The sequence below is a fragment of the Alligator sinensis genome, unplaced genomic scaffold (genome assembly GCF_000455745.1).
Source record: "Alligator sinensis unplaced genomic scaffold, ASM45574v1 scaffold871_1, whole genome shotgun sequence".
Lineage (NCBI taxonomy): Eukaryota > Metazoa > Chordata > Crocodylia > Alligatoridae > Alligator > Alligator sinensis.
The window spans coordinates 601676-627120 of NW_005842746.1; the positions used below are offsets into that span (position 1 = coordinate 601676).

Below are 25445 nucleotides of genomic sequence, written 5' to 3' on the forward strand. Positions count from 1 at the left end.
TAGCAGTGCTTACCAGTGTGTTGATATTTGGTTGCCTTTAAAAATTCAGGTTTAAATTAATGTGACTATATTTATCTTTTTACATTAGATCCACCAGGCCCACCTGCAAACCCAAGAGTGATAGATACTACAAAGACAACTGCTACTTTAACATGGGGCAAGCCTCATTACGATGGTGGACTCGACATCATTGGTTATATAGTAGAGCATCAAAAGGAAGGAGAAGAAGCTTGGGTAAAAGACACAACAGGGACAGCTCTAAGAATCACTGAATTTGTTGTAGCCAATCTCCAGCCAGGAGCCAAATACAATTTTAGAATCACTGCTCTCAATGCTGCAGGTGCTGGTGAACCAGCAATAATTCCAAGCATTGAAATCAAAGACCGTGAAGAAATACCAGACTTTGAATTAGATGCTGAGCTGAGAAGAACACTTGTAGTTAGAGCTGGACTGAGCATTCGTATATTTGTGCCAATTAAAGGTCGGCCAACTCCTGAAGTTACATGGACAAAAGATGACATCTCACTGAGAGGACGTGCCAGCATTGAAAACACAGACTCTTTCACACTCCTCATTATCACAGAGTGTAATCGGTATGATGCAGGAAAATATGTAATGACTCTTGAAAATGCTGCTGGCAAGAAATCTGGCTTTGTAAATGTAAAAGTCTTGGATACACCAGGCCCACCAATAAATCTTAAACCTCGAGAAATAGCTAAAGATAGCATCACCCTACAATGGGATATGCCTCTCTTAGATGGTGGCTCACGCATAACAAATTATATAGTTGAAAAACGTGAATCAACTCGGAAGGCATATTCAACAGTCACAACCAACTGCCAGAAATGTTCTCTTCGAATTCCTAATTTGGCTGAGGGATGTGAATATTATTTCAGAGTGCTGGCTGAGAATGAGTTTGGGATTGGTGAACCAGCTGAAACTGCAGAACCTGTAAGAGCCTCTGAGGCACCATCACCACCTGAGAGCCTTAATATTATGGACACAACAAGAAACTCTGTTAGCCTTGCTTGGCCAAAGCCAGAACATGACGGTGGTTGTAAGATCACTGGTTACGTAATTGAAGCACAGAAAAAAGGCTCCACTCAATGGACACATATCACAACTGTAAAAACGTTAGAATGTGTAGTGAGGAATTTAACTGAAAATGAAGAATATACTTTCCAGGTGATGGCAGTTAATAGTGCAGGAAGAAGTGATCCAAGAGAGAGCAGACCAGTGGTTGTCAAAGAACAGATGATGCTTCCTGAATTTGACCTCCGTGGTATTTACCAGAAAACTGTCATTGCCAAAGCTGGTGACAATATCAAAATTGAGATCCCTGTCCTTGGTCGTCCAAGGCCAACTGTGACTTGGAAAAAGGAAGACCAGCTGCTTAAACAAACTCAAAGGGTAAACTATGAAAATACTGCAACTGCAACTATACTAAACATCAATGAGTGCACACGAAATGACAGTGGTCGATACCCTCTGTCAGCTAAAAATATTGTTGGAGAAGTTAGTGAAGTTATAAGTGTCCAGGTTCACGATATTCCTGGGCCTCCTACTGGACCAATCAAATTTGATGAAATTTCATCTGACTTTGTAACTTTCTCATGGGAACCTCCTCAAAATGATGGAGGGGTGCCAATAAGTAACTATGTTGTTGAAATGCGTCAAACTGATAGTACTACATGGACTGAATTAGCAACTACTGTTATACGTACTGTGTTCAAAGCTGCTCGTCTTACTACCGGAGTTGAATATCAGTTCCGTGTTAAAGCTCAAAACAGATATGGAACAGGTCCAGCCATCACTTCAGAGTCTGTAGTTGCTAATTATCCATTTAAAGTTCCTGGGCCTCCAGGTACTCCTCAAGTGATTGCAGTTACAAAAGAATCAATGACTATTAGCTGGAATGAGCCTGTTACTGATGGTGGAAGCCCAATTCTTGGCTATCATGTTGAAAGAAAAGAAAGAAATAGCATTCTATGGCAAACAGTAAGCAAAGTCTTGGTGTCAGGCAATATCTTTAAATCTACTGGACTTACTGATGGACTTGCATATGAATTCCGTGTTATAGCAGAAAATATGGCTGGCAAAAGTAAACCAAGCAAGCCATCTGAGCCTATGTTTGCTCTGGACCCAATAGATCCACCTGGTAAGCCCATACCACTCAACATTACAAGACATGCAGTAACACTGAAGTGGACTAAACCAGAATATAATGGGGGTTTCAAGATAACTGGTTATACCGTTGAAAAGAGAGACCTTCCTAATGGTCGTTGGCTAAAAGCTAACTTTGGCAATATACTGGAGACTGAGTTCACTGTAAGTGGTCTGACAGAGGATGCTGCTTATGAATTCCGTGTGATTGCCAGAAATGCTGCTGGTGCAGTCAGTCAGCCGTCTGAGCAATCAGATGCAATAACATGCAGAGATGATATTGAAGCACCAAAAATAATGGTGGATGCTAGATACAAGGATACCATAGTACTAAAAGCAGGTGAAGTTTTCAGGCTTGAGGCTGATGTTTCAGGCCGTCCTCCACCTACTCTGACATGGACAAAAGATGAAAAAGAGCTTGAAGACACAGCAAAATTAGAAATAAAAATTGCGGATTTCTCTACTGTCCTCATCAACAAAGATTCTGTGAGAAAAGATGGTGGGGCATATATACTTACTGCTTCTAACCCTGGTGGCTTTGCAAAGCATATATTTCAGGTTAAAGTTCTTGATAGACCTGGTCCACCAGAGGGTCCTTTAGCCGTAACTGAAGTTACAGAAGAAAAATGTGTACTGTCATGGTTACCACCATTGGATGATGGAGGTGCAAAGATTGACCACTATGTGGTTGAAAAACGTGAAACTAGTAGATTGGCATGGACAAATGTAGCTTCAGAAGTTCCAGTAACTAAACTGAAAGTCACTAAGCTTTTGAAAGGCAATGAATATGTTTTCCGTGTTATGGCTGTTAACAAATATGGAGTTGGTGAGGTCCTGGAATCACAGCCTGTTCTTGCAGTAAATCCATATGTGCCACCTGATCCGCCCAAAACACCTGAAGTTACAGCAGTTACAAAAGATTCTATGATTGTCTGCTGGGGACATCCTGATTCTGACGGTGGAAGCCCAATAACCAATTACATTGTAGAACGTCGGGATAGAGCCGGATTACGTTGGGTAAAATGCAACAAACGAGTTGTTACAGATTTACGTTACAAAGTATCTGGACTGACAGAGGGTCATGAGTATGAATACAGAATAATGGCTGAAAATGCTGCTGGAGTTAGCGAACCAAGTCCAACCAGTCAATTCTACAAAGCCTGTGATACTGTGTTTAAGCCTGGTCCACCAGGTAATCCTCGTGTCTTGGACAGCAGTAAGTCTTCAATTACAATAGCTTGGAATAAACCAATATATGATGGTGGCTCAGAAATCACTGGTTACATGGTTGAGATAGCACTGCCTGAAGAGGATGAATGGAAAATAGTAACTCCACCAACAGGATTGAAAGCTACTTCCTTTACCATCACAAATCTCAAAGAAAACCAGGAATATAAAATCCGAATATATGCCATGAACTCTGAAGGTATTGGAGAACCAGCCCTTGTTCCTGGAACACCAAAAGCTGAAGAAAGAATGCTACCTCCAGAGATTGAGCTTGATGCAGAACTACGTAAAGTTGTCACTATTAGAGCCTGCTGTACTTTAAGACTGTTTGTCCCAATTAAAGGAAGGCCAACACCTGAGGTAAAATGGACAAGAGAACATGGAGAGTCTTTAGATAGAGCTTCTATTGAATCAACAAGTTCTTATACCCTGCTTATTATGGGCAACGTAAATAGATTTGATAGCGGCAAGTATATATTGACTATAGAAAACAGTTCAGGAAGTAAATCAGCATTTGTAAATGTCAGAGTTCTTGATACACCAGGAGCTCCTCAAAATTTGAAAATAAAAGAAGTGACAAAAGCATCTGTTACACTCACCTGGGAGCCTCCCCTCATAGATGGTGGTTCTAAAATAAACAATTATATTGTTGAAAAGCGTGAATCAACAAGAAAAGCTTATTCCACTGTTATTGCCAATTGCCACAAGACCAGCTGGAAAGTAGACTCACTGCAGGAAGGCTGCAACTATTATTTCAGAGTCCTAGCTGAAAATGAGTATGGAATAGGCCTTCCAGTTGAAACTTCAGAATCAGTCAGAGTTTCAGAAAGGCCACTTCCCCCAGGGAAAATAACTTTGTTGGATGTGACACGAAATAGTGTATCCTTATCTTGGGAAAAACCTGAGCATGACGGTGGTAGCAGGATTCTGGGCTACATTGTAGAAATGCAAAGCAAAGGCAGTGAAAAGTGGTCAACTTGTGCTACTGTAAAAGTTACTGAAGCCACTATAACTGGACTGATCCAAGGTGAAGAATATTCTTTCCGTGTTTCAGCTCAGAATGAGAAAGGTATCAGTGATCCTCGGCAACTCGGTATACCAGTTGTTGCAAAAGATCTTGTGATTGCACCAGCTTTCAAACTGCTGTTTACCACTTTCAGTGTTCTAGCAGGCGAGGACCTAAAGGTTGATGTCCCATTTGTTGGTCGGCCCAAACCAGTTGTATCATGGTTTAAGGATGGTATACCGTTAAGGCAGACTACTAGAGTTAATGCAGAAAGCACAGAAAACAACACACTGTTAACAATAAAAGAAGCCTGCAAAGAAGATGTGGGAGCATATTTGGTAAAACTTACAAACTCTGCAGGTGAAGCCACTGAAACCCTTAATATTGTTGTCCTTGATAAACCAGGACCTCCTGGTGGACCAGTAAAGGTAGATGAGGTAACAGCAGATAGTATTACCATATCCTGGGAACCACCAAAATATGATGGTGGCAGCTCTATCAATAATTATATCGTAGAAAAACGGGATACTTCCACTACTGTCTGGCAGATGGTGTCAGCTACTGTTGCAAGAACAACCATAAAAGCATGCCGATTAAAGACTGGATGTGAATATCAATTCAGAATTGCAGCTGAGAACAGATATGGAAAGAGTCTCTATCTCACATCAGAGCCTGTTGTAGCCCAATATCCATTCAAAGTTCCTGGTCCACCTGGCACACCTTTTGTATCAGCTGTTGGAAAAGACAGCATGGTGGTACAGTGGAATGAACCAGTCAACGATGGTGGTAGCAAGATCATTGGATACCATTTGGAACGCAAAGAAAAAAATAGTATCCTCTGGGTAAAACTGAACAAATCAGCTATTCCTGACACAAAATTTAAGACAACTGGCCTTGAAGAGGGCCTGGAATATGAGTTCAGAGTTTTTGCAGAAAATATAGTTGGAATTGGAAAGGCAAGTAAAGCTTCTGAATGCTATAAAGCATATGATCCTTGTGATCCTCCAGGTCGTCCAGAACCTATAATAGTCACAAGGAACTCAGTAACTCTTCAATGGAAAAAACCTGAATATGATGGTGGAAGCAAAATCACAGGTTACATTGTTGAAAAGAAAGAATTGCCAGATGGCCGCTGGATGAAAGCAAGCTTCACAAATGTCATTGAGACCCAATTTGCAGTAACTGGCCTAGTTGAGAATCAGAGGTATGAGTTCCGGGTCATAGCACGAAATGCTGCAGGTGTTTTCAGTGAACCATCTGAAAGCTCTGGGGCAATTACAGCCAGAGATGAAGTAGAACCACCTCGTATAAGTATGGACCCAAAATATAAAGAAGCTATTATAGTAAATGCTGATGAATCTTTCAAGATTGATGCTGATGTTTATGGGAAACCATTACCTTCAATTCAGTGGTTTAAAGGTGATCATGAGCTGGCAAACACAGCACGTTTGGAAATAAAAAGTACTGATTTTGCAACAAGCCTCAGTGTAAAAGAAGCTATACGTGTTGATAGTGGTCAGTATGTATTGCTGGCAAAGAATGTTGCAGGTGAAAAATCAGTTTCTATTCATGTCAAAGTTCTTGACAGACCTGGGCCACCAGAAGGACCTGTTAATATAACAGGAGTTACTGCAGAAAAATGCATGTTGTCATGGAAGCCTCCACTACAGGATGGTGGCAGTGATATTTCACACTATATTGTCGAAAGAAGAGAAACCAGTCGCTTAGTTTGGACTGTAGTTGACTCCAATGTGCAAACTCTTAGTTGCAAAGTTACCAAACTTTTGGAAGGAAATGAATATGTCTTCCGTATCATGGCTGTAAACAAATATGGTGTTGGTGAACCTCTTGAATCTGAACCAGTATTTGCAAAGAACCCATTTGTAGTACCACTACCACCAAAGGCCCCAGAAGTATCAGCCATTACTAAGGATTCAATGATTGTCGTTTGGGAAAGACCATCCTCAGATGGTGGTAGTGAAATTCTGGGCTATGTTCTTGAAAAACGAGATAAGGAAGGCATTCGTTGGACCAGATGTAACAAGCGGTTGATTGGTGAACTGAGATACAGAGTGACTGGACTTATCGAAAATCATGATTATGAGTATAGAGTTTCAGCTGAGAATGCTGCTGGTCTTAGTGAACCAAGCCCACCTTCTACTTACTACAGGGCTTCTGATCCTGTTTACAAACCAGGTCCACCTAATAATCCAAGAGTAGTAGATGTTACAAGATCTTCTGTTTTCCTATCATGGGGCAAACCAATCTATGATGGTGGTTCTGAAATCCAGGGATACATTGTTGAAAAATGTGATGTAAGTGTTGGCGAGTGGGCAATTTGTACTCCACCAACTGGAATCAAGAAAACAAATATGGAAGTAGAAAACTTATTGGAAAAACATGAATACAAGTTCCGTATCTGTGCTGTTAACAAAGTAGGAGTTGGAGAGCATGCTGATGTTCCTGGTTCTGTTATTGTTGAAGAAAAGTTGGAGGCACCAGACCTTGATCTTGACCTAGACTTAAGGAAAATTATAAATGTAAGGGCAGGGGGTTCCTTAAGATTATTTGTTCCCATTAGAGGGCGTCCAACACCTGAGGTGAAATGGGGTAAGATGGATGGTGAGATCAGAGAGACAGCTATTATTGACTTCACTAGCAGCTTTACGTCTCTTGTTCTTGACAATGTGAACAGATTTGACACTGGAAAATACACGCTTACTTTGGAAAACAGCAGTGGAACAAAGTCTGCTTTTGTCAGTGTAAGAGTCCTGGATACCCCAAGTCCACCTGTTAATCTGAAAATCAAGGAGATCACCAAAGACTCTGTTTCACTTTCATGGGAACCACCTCTATTGGATGGGGGAGCCAAAATAAAGAATTATATTATTGAAAAGCGTGAAACAACAAGAAAGGCCTATGCAGCTGTGGTAACTAACTGTCACAAGACTTCATGGAAAATAGACCAACTTCAAGAAGGCTGCAATTACTATTTTAGAATCTCTGCTGAGAATGAATTTGGAATTGGCCTCCCTGCTGAAACCACTGATCCTGTTAAAGTTTCTGAGGTCCCACAACCTCCAGGAAAAATAACAGTGGATGATGTCACAAGAAATAGTGTATCTCTAAGCTGGGCAAAACCTGAACATGACGGTGGTAGCAAAATCATACAATATATTGTGGAAATGCAAGTTAAGGGCAGTGAAAAATGGTCAGAATGTGCACGTGTAAAAGCTCTTGAAGCACATATTACTAACCTAACACAAGGAGAAGAATATCTATTTAGAGTAATGGCTGTAAATGAAAAGGGCAGGAGTGATCCAAGATCTCTTGCAGTTCCAGTGACTGCCAAAGACTTGGTTATTGAGCCAGATGTAAAACCTGCCTTCCACAGTTACAGTATTCAGGCAGGACAAGATCTTAAAGTAGAAGTGCCAATTTCTGGTCGACCTAAGCCAACTGTTACTTGGACAAAAGATGGCCAACCGTTAAAGCAGACAACACGAGTTAATGTTAGTGATTTGCCTGATCTCACTGTCCTAAATATTAAAGAAATTAACAAAGATGACAGTGGCACATATGAAATCAAAGTTGCTAATGTAATTGGACAAAAGTCGGCAACTGTTGAAATTATAACACTTGACAAGCCTGATCCTCCAAGGGGCCCTGTAAAGTTTGATGAAATAAGTGCTGAAAGCATTACATTATCATGGAATCCTCCATTATACACAGGCGGCTGCCAAATCACAAACTATATTGTTCATAAGAGAGATACAACAACTACAGTGTGGGAAACTGTTTCAACTACTATTGCAAGAACTACCTTAAAGGTGACTAGACTGAAAACTGGTTCAGAGTATCAGTTTAGAATATTTGCTGAAAACAGGTATGGACAGAGCTTTGCCTTGGAATCTGAACCAGTTGTAGCTCAATACCCCTATAAAGAGCCAGGTCCTCCAGGCACACCATTTGTAACAGGCATTACAAAAGACTCTATGGTTGTACAGTGGCATGAACCAATTAATGATGGTGGTAGTAAAGTTTTAGGTTATCATCTTGAAAGAAAGGAGAAAAACAGCATTTTATGGACAAAAGTAAACAAGACTATTATTCAGGACACACATTTTAAGACAACTAACCTTGAAGAAGGCATTGAATATGAATTCAGGGTTTCTGCAGAGAATATTGTTGGTGTAGGCAAAGCAAGCAAAGTTTCAGAGTGCTATTTTGCCCGAGACCCCTGTGATCCCCCAGGATGCCCAGAACCCATAATTGTTAAAAGAAGTTCAATTACTCTACAGTGGACCAAACCAGAATATGATGGCGGTAGCAAGATTACTGGTTATATTGTAGAGAAACGTGACTTACCTGAAGGTCGCTGGATGAAAGCTAGTTTCACAAATATTATTGAAACTCAGTTCACTGTGACAGGACTAACTGAAGACCAAAGATATGAATTTAGAGTAATTGCAAAGAATGCTGCAGGTGCAATTAGCAAACCCTCTGACAGCACAGGATCAATAACAGCAAAGGATGAAGTTGAACTTCCAAGAATCTCAATGGATCCAAAATACAAAGAGGCAATAGTTGTAAATGCTGGAGAGACGTTCAGACTTGAGGCTGATGTTCATGGAAAGCCACTACCAACCATTAAATGGTATAAAGGTGATAAAGAGCTTGAAGAAACAGCTAGATGTGAGATAAAGAACACCGATTTCAAGGCATTAGTTGTTGTAAAAGATGCTATTAGAGTTGATGGTGGACAGTATATCTTAGAAGCCTCTAACATTGCAGGAACAAAGAGAGTACCAGTAATTGTAAAAGTGCTGGACAGACCAGGACCCCCAGAAGGCCCAATTCAAGTTACTGGAGTTACATCAGAGAAATGTTCATTGGCATGGTCTCCACCACTCCATGATGGTGGCAGTGACATTTCTCACTACATCGTAGAGAAGAGAGAAACTAGCCGTCTTGCTTGGACTGTTGTTGCTTCAGATGTTGTAGCAACAATGCTAAAAGTAACAAAACTCTTGGAAGGAAATGAGTATATTTTCCGTGTAATGGCAGTTAACAAATATGGTGTTGGTGAGCCTCTAGAGTCTGTTCCAGTGCTGATAAAAAATCCATATGTGGTACCTGGTCCACCAAAAGCTCTAGAAATTACTAACATCACAAAGGATTCTATGACTGTCTGCTGGAGCCGTCCAGATAGTGATGGAGGCAGTGAAATTATTGGCTACATCATAGAAAAGAGAGATAGAGCTGGCATCAGATGGATAAAATGCAATAAACGCCAAATTACAGATTTGAGATTAAGGGTCACTGGGCTAACAGAAGACCATGAGTATGAATTCCAAGTATCTGCTGAAAATGCTGCTGGAGTTGGTGAACCAAGCCAGATTTCTCCTTATTTCAAAGCTTGTGATCCTGTGTTCAAACCTGGTCCACCTACTAATGCTCATGTTCTGGATACCACTAAAAATTCAATTACAGTTGGTTGGGGTAAGCCCATTTATGATGGTGGTAGTGAAATCCTGGGATACATTGTGGAGATCTGTAAAGCAGATGAAGAGGAATGGGCACTAGTCACTCCACAGACAGGGCTGCGTATCACTCGATTTGAAATTGGAAAACTTATTGAACATCAGGAATACAAAATAAGGGTATGTGCCCTCAATAAAATTGGTGTTGGAGAAGCTGCATCAATTCCAGGTACTGTTAAACCAGAAGACAAAGTAGAAGCTCCTGAACTTACTATTGATTCAGAACTTAGGAAAGGAATAGTGGTTAGAGCTGGAGGATCTGCTAGGATTCACATACTATTCAGAGGGCGTCCAACACCTGAAATAACCTGGTCCCGAGAAGAAGGTGAATTTACAGATAAGGTTCAAATTGATAAAGGCATAAACTACACACAGCTATCAATAGATAACTGTGACAGAAATGATGCTGGAAAGTACATTCTGAAATTGGAGAACAGTGGTGGCTCTAAGTCTGCATTTGTTACTGTAAAAGTGCTTGACACACCAGGACCACCACAAAATTTAGTTGTAAAAGATGTAAAGAAAAATTCTGCAGTACTATCTTGGGAACCACCCATTAATGATGGTGGCGCAAAGATAAAGAATTATGTGATAGACAAACGTGAGTCAACCAGAAAGGCATTTGCAAATGTGACTGCTAAATGCGGCAAAACAAGCTTTAAAGTTGAAAATCTTATAGAAGGAGGAATCTATTACTTCAGAGTTATGGCTGAAAATGAATTTGGAATTGGTGTTCCAGTTGAAACTGTGGATGCAGTGAAAGCTTCAGAACCGCCTTTGCCTCCTGGGAAAGTAACGCTCAGTGACGTGACTCAGACAAGCGTATCACTTATCTGGGAAAAACCTGAACATGATGGAGGTAGCAGGATTTTGGGTTACATAGTTGAAATGCAGCCTAAAGGAATAGAAAAATGGAGTGGTGTTGCTGAGACCAAAGTGTGTAATGTACTTGTGACTGGTTTGAGTCCAGGACAGGAATATCAGTTCCACGTGATGGCATACAATGAAAAAGGCAAGAGTGATCCCAGAGCACTTGCAGTTCCTGTGATAGCTAAAGATTTGACAATTGAACCAAGTTTCAAACTGATGTTTAATACATATAATGTCCAAGCTGGAGAAGATCTTAAGATAGAAGTACCATTTATTGGCCGACCCAAACCTACTATTACTTGGAAGAAGGATGAGCAGCCACTTAAACAGACAACCAGGTTAAATGTTCAGGACACACCAACATCAACTATCTTACATATTAAAGAAAGCAACAAGGATGACTTTGGCAAATATACAGTAACAGCATCAAACACAGCAGGCACAGCCACAGAACACTTGAGCATAGTTGTATTGGAAAAGCCTAGCCCACCACGAGGACCTGTCCGCTTTGATGAAGTTAGCTCAGACTTCGTTGTTTTATCATGGGATGCACCAGATTATACTGGTGGCTGCCAGATAACCAACTATGTAGTAGAGAAACGTGACACAACCACCACTACCTGGAACATTGTATCAGCAACAGTTGCAAGAACAACAATCAAAGCATCAAAACTTAAAACAGGTTCTGAATACCAGTTCAGAATTTCTGCTGAAAACAGATATGGAAGAAGTGCTCCTTTGGATTCTAAACTAGTGGTTGTGCAGTACCCTTACAAGGTACCTGGGCCACCTGGAACTCCATTTGTAACAGCAACTTCTAAGGACCATATGATTGTGCAGTGGAATGAACCAGTCAATGATGGAGGAAGCAGGGTTCTTGGCTACCATCTTGAACGTAAAGATAAAAACAGCATTCTTTGGACAAAATTGAACAAATCTCTCATTCCAGATACCAAATTTAAAACAGATGGCCTTGAAGAAGGTCTTGAATATGAGTTTAGAGTTTCTGCCGAAAACATTGTTGGCATAGGTAAAGTTAGCAAAGTGTCAGAACTGTATGTTGCCCGGGATCCATGTGACCCACCTGGTCGTCCAGAGGCCATTGTTATTACAAGAAATTATGTCACACTAAAGTGGAAAAAACCTGAGTATGATGGTGGTAGCAAAATAACTGGATATCTTGTAGAGAAGAAGGAACTGCCTGATGGTCGTTGGATGAAAGCCAGCTTTACAAATGTATTAGAAACAGAATTTACAGTAACTGGCCTTGTTGAAGATCAAAGATATGAATTTAGAGTAATTGCAAGAAATGCAGCTGGTAGTTTCAGTGAACCATCTGAAAGCACTGGGCCAATTACTGCTAGAGATGAAATTGAAGCACCAAAAGCTTCACTGGATCCAAAATATAAAGATGTCATTGTTGTTCATGCTGGAGAAACCTTTGCTCTTGAAGCTGACATCCATGGTAAACCAATTCCTGACATTACATGGTCAAAAGATGGAAAAGACCTTGAAGAAGCAACTGCAAGAATGGAAATTAAATCTAGCATACAAAGAACAACTCTCACTGTCAAAGACTGTGTAAGAATTGATGGTGGTCGCTATTCACTTAATCTCAGCAATGTAGGTGGTACAATATCTATACCAATTACTGTGAAAGTACTTGATAGACCAGGACCTCCAGAAGGTCCTCTGAAGGTTACAGGTGTCACTGCAGAAAAATGTTACTTGGCATGGGCTCCACCTTTACATGATGGTGGTTCCAGTATCTCCCATTACATCATTGAGAAGAGAGAAACAAGCAGGCTTTCATGGACACAAGTAGCAACTGATGTGCAAGCACTTAACCACAAAGTAACCAGACTTCTTACAGGCAATGAGTACATTTTCCGCGTAATGGCTGTGAACAAATATGGAATTGGAGAACCACTGGAATCAGAGCCCATTATGGCTTGTAATCCCTACAAACCTCCAGGTCCTCCTTCAACACCTGAAGTTTCAGCAATCACAAAAGATTCTATGGTTGTAACATGGGGTCGTCCTGTAGACAATGGTGGAGCTGAAATTGAAGGTTACATACTTGAAAAGCGAGATAAAGATGGCATCCGATGGACTAAGTGCAATAAGAAACGACTAACAGATTTGCGGTTCAGGGTAACTGGACTTACAGATGGCCATTTCTATGAATTTAGAGTTTCTGCTGAAAATGCAGCTGGTGTAGGTGAACCCAGTGAGCCATCCATTTTCTATCGTGCATGTGATGCATTGTATCCTCCAGGCCCACCAAATAATCCAAAAGTAACAGATACTTCCAGGTCATCCATTTCTCTTGCATGGAGCAAGCCCATTTACGATGGCGGTGCTCCTATTAAAGGGTATGTTGTGGAAGTAAAAGAAGCATCTGCTGATGAATGGAGAGTTTGTACACCACCAACAGGACTACAAGGAAAACAGTTTACTGTAACAAATCTTAAAGAGAACAATGAATACAACTTCCGCATCTGTGCAATCAACTCAGAAGGAGTTGGGGAGCCTGCAACTATACCTGGTACAGTCATTGCTGCTGACAAAATTGAACCTCCTGAAATTGAACTTGATGCAGATCTCAGAAAAGTTGTCACTGTACGAGCTAGTGGTACATTGCGTCTATTTGTCACCATCAAAGGAAGACCAGAACCTGAAGTCAAATGGGAAAAAGCAGAAGGCAGTCTTAGTGACAGAGCTCAGATTGAGGTTACTAGTTCATATACAATGCTGGTCATTGATAATGTAAACAGATTTGACAGTGGAAGATACAATCTCACTTTAGAAAATAACAGTGGTAAAAAATCAGCTTTTGTTAATGTCAGAGTGCTTGATACACCAAGTGCACCTGTTCATTTGACAATCAGGGATGTGAAGAAAGATTCAGTAACACTGGCCTGGGAACCACCACTTATTGATGGTGGAGCTAAAATCACAAACTATGTCGTTGAAAAGCGGGAATCCACAAGAAAAGCATATGCCACTGTTACAAATAACTGCACTAAAAATGCCTTCAAGATTGATCAGCTACAGGAAGGATGTTCTTACTACTTCCGGGTTTTGGCTGCAAATGAATATGGGGTTGGCTTGCCAGCAGAAACAGCTGAGCCAATTAAGGCTTCTGAACCACCTTATCCACCTGGAAAAGTAATTCTTGTAGATGTGACTCGCAACACTGCTACAATTACATGGGAAAAACCGGAGACTGATGGCGGCAGTAAAATTACTGGTTATTTAGTGGAAATGCAAACTAAAGGAAGTGAAAAATGGAGCACATGTACCCAAGTTAAGACTCTAGAAGCAACAATAACAGGCTTAAGTATGGGAGAAGAATACACTTTCAGAGTGATTGCTGTTAATGAAAAAGGAAAAAGTGATCCAAGGCAACTGGGAGTCCCAGTAATTGCAAAAGATATTGAAATCAAGCCTTCTGCAGAACTTCTTTTCAATGCTTTCAGTGTTAAAGCTGGAGATGATCTTAAGATTGAAGTGCCAATCAGAGGAAGGCCTCTTCCAAGTGTTAACTGGAAAAAAGATGGACAACCCTTAAGAGAGACAACTAGAGTAAATGTTCAAACATCAAAGTCTTCAACATTACTGTTCATCAAAGAAGCTTCACGTGAAGATGTTGGAAATTATGAATTATGTCTTTCAAATAGTGCTGGAACAACAACTGAGTCTATCACTGTAATTGTTCTTGATAGACCAGGACCACCAACTGCTGTACATATTGATAATGTTAGTGCTGATAACATAACCATATCTTGGAAGCCTCCAGAATATGATGGTGGTTGTCATATTAGCAATTATATTGTGGAGAAACGAGAAACTTCCACAACAACGTGGGATGTAGTATCTGCAGCAGTTGCAAGAACATCAATTAAAGTAGCTCGTCTTATCACAGGATCTGAATATCAATTCCGTGTTTGTGCAGAAAACCGCTATGGTAAGAGTACCTATGCTGAGTCTCCCTCTGTTGTTGCAGAGTATCCATTTAAGCCACCTGGACCACCAGGAACTCCTCAAGTAACACATGCAACTAAAGCTTTCATGCTTGTAAGCTGGCAGGAACCAGTTAATGATGGAGGTAGTAGAATACTTGGATATCATTTAGAGCGTAAAGAAAGAAGCAGTATTCTTTGGACAAAAGTAAACAAAAGCCTTATATCTGACACGCAAATGAAGGTCACCGGGATTGAAGAAGGACTGATGTATGAATATCGCGTATATGCTGAAAATCTTGCTGGAATAGGTAAATGCAGTAAATCTTGTGAGCCAGTTGCTGCAAGAGACCCATGTGATCCTCCTGGTCAACCAGAAGTCACTAATATTACCAGAAAATGTGTATCACTGAAATGGGCTAAACCAGAATATGATGGTGGAGCTAAGATCACAGGATATATTATTGAGCGCAGAGAACTGCCAGATGGACGTTGGCTAAAGTGTAATTTTACTAATATACAAGAAACTTTCTTTGATGTGACTGAACTTACAGAAGACCAACGATATGAATTCCGTGTTATTGCAAAGAATGCTGCTGGACTCTTCAGTGAGCCATCAGAATCAGCTGGGCCTGTAACTGTAAAAGATGATGTTGAAGCTCCAAGAATCATGATGGATGTCAAATTCAGGGATGTTGTTGTTGTTAAAGCTGGAGAAGTCCTTAAAATCAATGCTGATATTGCTGGACGGCCTTTACCAGTTGTTTCATGGACAAAAGATGGCAAAGATATTGAAGAGAAAGCAAGAGTTGAAGTTGTCTCAACAGATAATACTACTACAATAACTGTTAAAGATTGCATTCGACGCGATTCAGGTCAGTACGTATTAACACTACAAAATGTTGCAGGAACAAGATCACTGGCTGTTAACTGCAAAGTGCTTGATAGACCCGGACCACCTGCAGGCCCATTAGAAATAACTGGCCTCACTGCTGAGAAGTGTCACCTGTCATGGGGACCACCCCAAGAAAATGGAGGTGCAGATATTGATTATTATATCGTAGAAAAACGTGAGACCAGCAGACTTGCATGGACACTTTGTGAAGGAGAACTTAGAACAACATCTTGTAAAGTGACCAGACTACTTAAAGGTAATGAGTACATCTTTAGAGTGATGGGAGTTAACAAATATGGTGTTGGTGAATCTATGGAGAGTGTTGCAGTCAAGGCTCTAGATCCATTTACAGTTCCGAGTCCACCTAAATCTTTGGAAATCACCAGTGTGACGAAGGATTCTATGACGCTGTGCTGGGCAAGGCCTGATAGTGATGGTGGTAATGAGATCTCTGGATATGTAATTGAAAGACGTGAGAAAAATAGTCTGAGATGGGTCCGTGTAAACAAAAAACCTGTTTATGATCTAAGAGTGAAATCATCAGGTCTTCGGGAAGGGTGTGAATATGAATATCGGGTTTATGCTGAAAATGCTGGTGGTCTCAGTCTTCCAAGTGAAACTTCACCATTGATTCGAGCGGAAGATCCAGTTTTCTTACCATCCCCCCCATCTAAACCTAAGATTGTGGATTCAACAAAATCAAATATAACCATTGGATGGACAAAGCCATTATTTGATGGAGGTGCCCCTGTTACTGGATATATAGTTGAATACAAGAAGACTGATGAAACTGACTGGTCAACTGCTATTCAAAACCTGAAAGGCACAGAATACACTGTAACTGGACTAACATCAGGGTCTGAATATGTCTTTAGAGTAAGATCTACTAACAAAGTCGGTGATAGTGATCCAAGTGACATCTCAGAACCTCAAGTAGCAAAGGAAAGAGAAGAAGAGCCTGCCTTTGATATTGACAATGAAATGCGAAAGACTTTAATTGTAAAGGCAGGTGGATCATTTACAATGACTGTACCTTTCAGAGGAAAACCAGTACCAAATGTGATGTGGAGTAAACCAGATACTGATCTTCGTTCACGAGCAAGTATTGATACTTCAGATCATTCCACATCTCTTACCATTGAAAAAGCAACAAGAAATGATTCTGGAAAATATACATTAACTTTACAAAATGTCTTGAACACTGCTACATTGACATTAGTTGTCAAAGTTCTTGACTCCCCTGGCCCACCATCTAATATTTCTGTAAAAGATGTAACAAAAGAATCTGCTGTGTTATCTTGGGATGCTCCTGAAAATGATGGTGGAGCTCCCGTGAAAAACTACCATATTGAGAAACGAGAAGCTAGCAAGAAAGCTTGGGTCACCATAACCAACAACTGTCATCGCCTTTCCTACAAAGTTACCCATCTGCAAGAGGGTGCCATTTACTACTTTAGAGTCTCTGGAGAAAATGAATTTGGTGTTGGAGTTCCCATTGAGACCAAAGAAGGCGTTAAAATAACAGGTGAGTTTCAATTAAAAAATACTTGGCTTACAAAATATACATGCATGAATTACTTGGAATAATTTTTATTAACTATAAATTGTTAATCTTTACATGCAACCAAAGATAAGCCTGGGGTTATAAAGAGAGCCATTAAGAGTTTGCATTCTTAATATTGTATTGTAATTGTATAACATTACTGTTGCATGCATCTCTAACATACACATCATTTAAAATATTTGGTTCTCTCAATTCAAGTGATGTAAGCTAAAATAGAAAGAAAATGTATGCTGTACTGATGACCCTGTTACTATTTTTTTCTCTAGAAAAACCCAGCCCACCAGAAAAACTTGGAGTAACAAGCGTCACTAAGGATAGTGTTTCTCTTTCATGGCTGAAACCAGAACATGATGGTGGAAGCAGAATTATAAGCTACCTCGTTGAAGCTCTTGAGAAAGGACAGCAAAAATGGGTTAAATGTGCTGTTGTAAAGACAACTCACCATGTTATCCATGGGCTTAAAGAAAATGTTGACTATTTCTTCAGAGTATGTGCAGAAAATCAAGCTGGTTTAAGTGATCCCAAAGAACTCCTGCTCCCTGTTACAGTTAAAGATCAACTGGGTATGCCTGCTAACATTAAAAAACATGTTAACATGTTTACATCCATTACATCTGATATATTATTTTAACAAATAACAATTTTAATGTTTGTCTTTTTCCCCCCCAGAATCTCCTGAGGTTGACATGAAGGGATTCCCACATAATACTGTATATGTTAGAGCAGGATCAAACTTGAAGGTTGAAATCCCAATTTCTGGAAAACCATTGCCAAAGGTGACATTATCCAGAGATGGCATTCCAATCAAGCCAACCATGAGATTTAATACAGAAACCACAGCAGAAAGTCTCATCATTAACCTAAAAGAAAGTGTGGCTACTGATGCTGGAAGATATGACATCACTGCTGCCAACTCTAGTGGAACCACTAAATCTTTCATTAACATCATTGTGTTAGACAGACCAGGTCCTCCAGTTGGTCCTGTTATCATAAGTGATATCACTGAAGAGAGTGTAATTCTCAATTGGCAGCCACCACATTATGATGGTGGGAGTCAAGTTACCAACTATATTATACTGAAAAGAGAAACAAGTACTGCTGCTTGGTCTGAAGTGTCTGCAACGGTTGCTAGAACTGTTATTAAAGTCATGAAGCTAACAACTGGAGAAGAATACCAATTCCGGATCAAAGCTGAAAACCGCTTTGGAATCAGCGACCACATTGATTCACAATGTGTAGTTGTTAAGCTTCCATACAGTAAGTAATCAGTTTATCACAAAACCATTTGTTATGATTCGTTTCTGAATTTTGTAAATTATTAACTGGTTGTTTTTTTAATGTCTTAGCAACCCCTGGACCACCTTCTACACCATGGGTCTCCAATGTTACCCGAGAGAGCATTACTGTTGGATGGCATGAACCAGTCAGTAATGGTGGCAACCCAGTCTTTGGTTATCATTTAGAGATGAAGGACAGGAACAGCATTTTATGGCAGAAGGCTAACAAGACCCTTATTCGCACAACTCACTTCAAAGTTACCACTATCAATGCTGGACTCATCTATGAGTTTAGGGTTTATGCAGAAAATTCAGCTGGCATTGGAAAAGCAAGCCACCCTTCTGATCCAGTTCTTGCAATTGATGCTTGTGGTATGTATTTGGTAATAAGTATATATATCCATTTGTTTAAAGTAATGCTTCTACCACAATATTCCTTTTGTATAATAAGCTAGTGTGCTGTTCTAGTACTGTTGTTATTAACATCATTGTGTTTCTTACTATAGAACCACCAAGAAATGTCCGTGTGTCAGATGTTTCCAAAATGGCTGTCAATCTCTCCTGGCAGAAACCACCATATGATGGTGGTAGCAAGATTACTGGATACATTGTTGAGAAACGTGATCTTCCAAATGGCAGATGGACAAAAGCCAGTTTCACCAATGTCATTGAGACTCAATTCACTGTATCTGGTCTGACGCAAAATTCTCAATATGAATTCCGTGTCTTTGCTAAGAATGCTGTGGGTTCCATTAGCAATCCATCAGATGTCATAGGCCCAATCACATGTGTTGATACTTATGGTAAGAGATTTGCTATTTCTCTTCCAATGCTATTTTCTGATACTTCAGGAATTAAAGATTGTATTGTTTCATGTAACCCCACTTTGAATTGTGTACTTTAGAAAAATAGCACTTACAAATTAGAGGGACAATTTAGTGATTATTAGGACTTTTGTTGCATAATCTACTGTCTCCCAGGCAAAATTAAAATTTTACCAGACTCACTGAGACCTTCATCTGTATGCATACTTTTAGTTCTTATTGTGTTTAGCCCATTTAGACAAGATCATAGCAAGTAAGACTCTTTTTGCTGTTCTCCAGCTGTAAAAGACCTCTTAGCAACAGAGATTTGCTCAGTATGGCCACATCCAGACAAGTGCAGCCGTGCAGTATGTGGTACCACAGACTGCACATTCAGGTGTTCCCAGCAGCAGGGGGAGGGGGGCAGTGGTTTTTGACCCCCAGAGATCATGCATGGGAAAATTGGGGGCGGGGGGGGGGGCACACATGGCAGCAGCGCACACCAGCCAAAACTGGAGCCAGAGCCATGCTCAAGCTGCCAGCCAGGTTCCCAGATGCAGGAGTGCCATGGCTGCAGCTTCCCCAGTCCCCAGGACCTCGGGTAAAGCTTCTGAGTCCAGCATAGTTCCTGGACCCAGCCTCTCCTACCCCACCTGAGGTAACCTGCCATGCATCACCTGCCGTGGCACATGCATTCCATGGTGACAAGTAGCAGCAAGATGTGTTGCTGCTACTTGTCCCCAGGGAACCAGACATCCATGCTCATCTGGACATGGCCTATTTGTCCAAAATGACCCCTTCTCAAAGTATGCGCCATTTTCTCTGTACCAGTTTCCCACCTACCTGAAAGTCTTCCCAACAGAGATGGCATTTTAGTAGTAATGTTATACATATATTAATTTGCAAAGGGTTTAAGACATTTTAGACTAAAACATGCTCTGTAGATAATACATTTTTCTATAAGCATGCCTAAAATACTTAACATTTTAGTCTGCAGGGCCTTTTATATGTGTATGTAGCTTATGTTAATTACTACTACTATTTTGATTCTTTATTTAATAAAAGCATTGCTAGCTTTGGAAACCACTGAGGGATTTGAAATGTTTTATTCTTTTTAATTAATTTATTTAAGGTGCACCTGAGATTGATGTGCCACCAGAATACACAGATGTAGTGAAATACAAAGCAGGCACATCAGTTAAGCTAAAATTTGGCATCTCAGGAAAACCTATACCTACAATTGAATGGTTCAAAGATGGCAAAGAGATCCAGACCAGTGCGCAAGTGTCTATTGAAAACACAACAGAATTTGCATCTGTACTCATCAAAGATGCAACTCGAATTAACAGTGGAGTCTATGAATTAAAATTAAAGAATGCTATGGGTTCAGCATCAGCCCACATTAGAGTGCAGATCCTTGGTAAGTACTGAACTAGTTTAATTATGCTATTCTCATGAACTAAAATTAGTGATATGTATTACATATTTTACATATTACCTTTCTTCCACTTGCAACAGATAAACCAGGACCTCCTGGTGGGCCTATACAGTTTAAGACAGTCACTGCTGAAAAGATTACAATCATGTGGGAACCTCCAGCAGATGATGGTGGTGCATCTCTAACACATTATGTTGTTGAAAAACGTGAGACAAGCCGGGTGGTATGGTCTTTAATTTCTGAAAAACTAGAGGAATGTATCATCACTACCACAAAGCTCATCAAAGGAAATGAATATGTATTCCGAGTCCGAGGTGTGAACAAGTTTGGGATTGGTGATCCACTGGAATCTCATCCGGTTATAGCTAAAAATGCATTTGGTAAGAAACGTGTATATTAATTAATACAACTGGACAGTACCAAGTATTTCATTTTTAATTGACCTTTAGCTGCTATCACTTTTCTTATACACATGTACTTTGTTTTAAACACAGTTACGCCTGGACCACCTGGTGTACCAGAGGCCACCATGATAACCAAACATTCCATGACTGTTATCTGGAGCCGGCCAACTGTCGATGGAGGAAGTGAAGTAACTGGATATTATCTTGAGAAACGTGACAAAAAGAGCCTCAGTTGGTTCAAGGTGGCTAAAGAAACTATCCGTGACACCAGACAGAAAGTAACAGGACTAACTGAAAACAATGAATATCATTTCCGAGTTTGTGCCGTCAATGCAGCTGGACAAGGTCCATTCTCTGAAGCTTCTGACTTCTACAGAGCTGCAGATCCTATTGGTAAGAAATCAATTATAGTGGATCTAATTAATTAAGTAACAAGGGAAAAGGGAAGATTTCCACAGGATTGCATGGAAGTAACCAAAGATTTTGGGTTTGGTTTTGATTATGAATGCAAGAATAGGTTTTACAAGTTATTTTTTCCTATTATTTACAGACAAACCAGGACCCCCAACTAAGCTAAAGGTTGCAGACACCACTAAAACATCTGTCACCCTTAGCTGGATTAAGCCTGCCTATGATGGAGGAAGTGCTATTACCAGCTATACAGAGGAAAAAAGGAAAAGAGAAGAAGAAGAATGGACTATAGTCAGTGCTAAGGGAGAAGTGAGAACAACTGAGTATGTTGTAGCCCATCTTCAGCCTGGAGTCAATTACTACTTCCGGGTGTCTGCTATAAATTGTGCTGGACAGGGAGAGCCTATTGAAATGACCGAACCTGTTCAAGCTAAGGACATACTTGGTATAATACCTTCAAATGATTTTTAAAATTTTGATTATTGATTTTTGGTATTTGGGTATTTTGGTTTCCAAATATTTATTATTAATTTTATTTACTATTTATTTCTGCAGAGGAGCCAGAGATTGACCTAGATGTTGCTCTTAGAACTTCCATTGTAGCTAAAGCAGGTGAAGATGTAGAAATAATGATTCCATTCAAAGGAAGACCTCCCCCAACTGTCACATGGAGAAAAGGTGAAAAGAATCTTGGAGTTGATGAAAGATATAACATCCAGAACACAGAATCATCTACATTACTTACAATTTCTCAGGTTACCAGGAATGACACTGGAAAATATGTTCTCACAATTGAGAATGGAGTTGGTGAACCAAAATCTTCATTTGTGAACGTTAAAGTCCTTGACACACCATCAGCCTGCCAGAAACTGCAGCTTAAACATGTTTCTCGTGGCACTGTTACACTAATATGGGAGCCACCGCTCATTAATGGCGGTTCTGAAATAACAAATTATGTCATTGAAAAAAGAGATGCCACGAAGAGAGCCTGGTCTAGTGTAACAGCAAAGTGTTCTCATATAACATTTAAGATAACTGACTTATCAGAGAAGACTGCATACTTCTTCCGAGTTCTTGCAGAAAATGAAATTGGATTGGGTGAGCCTTGTGAGACTGCAGAACCAGTGAAAGCAGCAGAAGTACCTGGACCTGTAAAGGATTTGGCCATGAAAGATTCTGCAAAGACTTCTGTTACTTTGCAGTGGAGCAAACCCGACTTTGATGGTGGGAGCATTATATCTGATTATGTTATTGAAAAGAAAACAAAGGAAGAAAAAGAATGGTCACATGCAGGCATAAGTAAGGCATGTGAATTTCAAGTTGAAAAACTTAAGGAGCTTTCTGTCATGGAATTTAGAGTATTTGCTAAAAATGAAAAAGGCATGAGTGATGGTGTTACAGTTGGACCCATAACAGTAAAAGACTATGTAATAACACCTGAGGCTGACCTGTCTGATATCCCTGGTGGACAAATTACTGTAAAAATTGGGCATAATTTGCACATAGACTTGGCTTATAAAGGTAAACCCAAACCGACTATGAGCTGGCTGAAGGACAACATTCCTCTTAAAGAAACTGAACAGATTCGCTTCAAGAAAACTGAAAACAAAATAACTTTAAGCATTAAGAACGTGAAAAAAGAGTATGGTGGAAAATACACTTTAATTCTGGATAATACAGTCTGCAGAAAGTCATTTCCAATCACAGTCATAACTCTTGGTCCTCCAACTAAGCCAAAAGGACCTATAAGACTAGATGAAATAAAGGCAGACAGTGTCATTATGTCCTGGGAACCTCCTGAAGATGATGGAGGAGGAGAAATTACCGGCTACAGTATTGAGAAGAGAGAGACTTCACAAACTAATTGGAAGATGGTATGCTCTAGCGTTTCTAGAACAACATTCAAAATTCCAAATCTAGTTAAAGACATGGAATATCAGTTCAGAGTTCGTGCAGAAAATCGATATGGAGTAAGTCCACCACTCGTTTCAGCTGAAGTTATAGCAAAACATCAATTTAGACCACCAGGTCCACCAGGAAAACCTGTTGTATACAATGTAACTGCAGATGGAATGACAATTTCTTGGGATGCTCCAGTTTATGATGGAGGTTCAGAAGTTACAGGATATCATGTTGAAAAGAAAGAAAGAAACAGCATTTTGTGGCAGAAAGCTAATACTGCATTAATATCTGGTAGAGAATACAGAATCACTGGACTGATTGAGGGCTTGGATTACCAGTTCCGTGTTTATGCTGAAAACTCAGCTGGTCTAAGCCCAGTTAGTGACACAAGCAAATTTACCTTGGCTGTATCTCCAGTAGGTAAGTGAAACTTCACAAAGGAAATATTTGTGCATGGAGTATGGTAAGCCATTATACTAATTTATAATGAAAATAAACCTGCATGTAATTATTTTCCTTTTAGACCCACCTGGCACTCCTGATTATATTGATATCACCAGGGAAACTGTCACTCTTAAATGGACTCCACCACTGCGTGATGGAGGCAGTAAGATTGTGGCCTACTACATTGAGAAACGACAAGGAAGTGAAGATCGCTGGCTCAGATGCAACTTTACTGATATCAGTGAATGCCAATATACAGTTACAGGACTCAGTTCAGGCGACAGATATGAGTTCAGAGTGATTGCAAGAAATGCTGTTGGAACAGTGAGTCCACCTTCACAGTCTTCAGGCTATATCATGACCAGGGATGAAAGTGGTAAGCATTACTTATTAATATTTCATTGTGCATTTTTATGTATAGTGGGTTTCTAAACCAGCTAAACCACCTAGGTGGGATATCCCAGACCATATGGGGTATATAGGCTGCTTACTGGAGAAGGTATGTATAGACGTTCTTTCAGTAACAGTATAGGCTTTAACCAAGTGCTTGGAGGGGTGGAACAGAGTTATATCTGAAACCAAGGACTCGGATGTTAACATTTAAGGTAAAACAAGAATCTTTCTTTTATACAACCTGTGATGATTTTTTTGCCATCTATTACTGTATTTGTGACAGTTAAAATTATAGAGCAGTTAAAGTTACAGAACTGGAATTATTATAATGTGTGTGGGGAGGGAGTGTATGCATGCATGTATAAATGACTGAATATATAAATGTATATACTGTATTCTGTCTTTTTTTAGTTGCTCCAACAATTGAGTTTGGTGCAGTGCACTTTGAAGGTCTTACTGTTAAGGCTGGAGAGAGCATTAGAATCAAAGCTATGATCAAAGGCCGCCCAGTACCTCAAGTGACTTGGCTTAAGGATGGAAAAGAACTTGATAAGAGGCTCAATATTGAAGTAACTACTGCTATTGGACACAGTACTATCTTTACCAGAGATGCCAGTCGGGACCATCGTGGTATATACACGGTAGAAGCTAAAAATGCCTCAGGCACCAAACGAGAAGATATTACAATCAGAGTCCAAGGTACTTTGTAAACACTTTTAGTAAACTGTTCTTAAATAATAGTTACATTCTAAGCAGGTTATAACACTGATACTTTAATATTACAGATACACCAGGGAAAGTTGAAGGACGAATAAGATTCACAAATATTACTGGAGAGAAAATGACATTATGGTGGGAGCCTCCAGCTAACGATGGTTGTGCTACTATTACCCACTATGTGATTGAAAAACGTGAAACCAGCAGGATTGCATGGGCATTAGTTGAAGATAAATGCGAAGCCTGTAGTTACACTGCACTTAAATTAATTAAGGGCAACGAATACCAGTTCCGTATCTCTGCAGCAAACAGGTTTGGTGTTGGCAGGCCACTGGAATCTGATCCAGTTATAGCGCAAATATCTTACAGTACGTATCATTCTTATTTAATAAAAATAACTAGTTACTGACTGTTGTCACTTGC

At 40.0% G+C, this 25445-nt stretch overlaps 1 protein-coding gene across 1 annotated transcript in view; it reads left to right on the top strand.

The window, feature by feature from the left end:
• The window catches only part of TTN (titin), a 276986-nt gene that overhangs the window by 230549 nt on the left and 20992 nt on the right, over positions 1-25445 (top strand). Inside the window, 13 exon segments of the mRNA XM_025216548.1 lie at positions 89-17194; positions 17500-17796; positions 17903-18490; positions 18580-18882; positions 19017-19313; positions 20446-20733; positions 20832-21131; positions 21246-21548; positions 21706-22011; positions 22122-23888; positions 23992-24288; positions 24717-25004; positions 25091-25390. Of these exon segments, the coding sequence (XP_025072333.1) occupies positions 89-17194; positions 17500-17796; positions 17903-18490; positions 18580-18882; positions 19017-19313; positions 20446-20733; positions 20832-21131; positions 21246-21548; positions 21706-22011; positions 22122-23888; positions 23992-24288; positions 24717-25004; positions 25091-25390 (22440 nt within the window).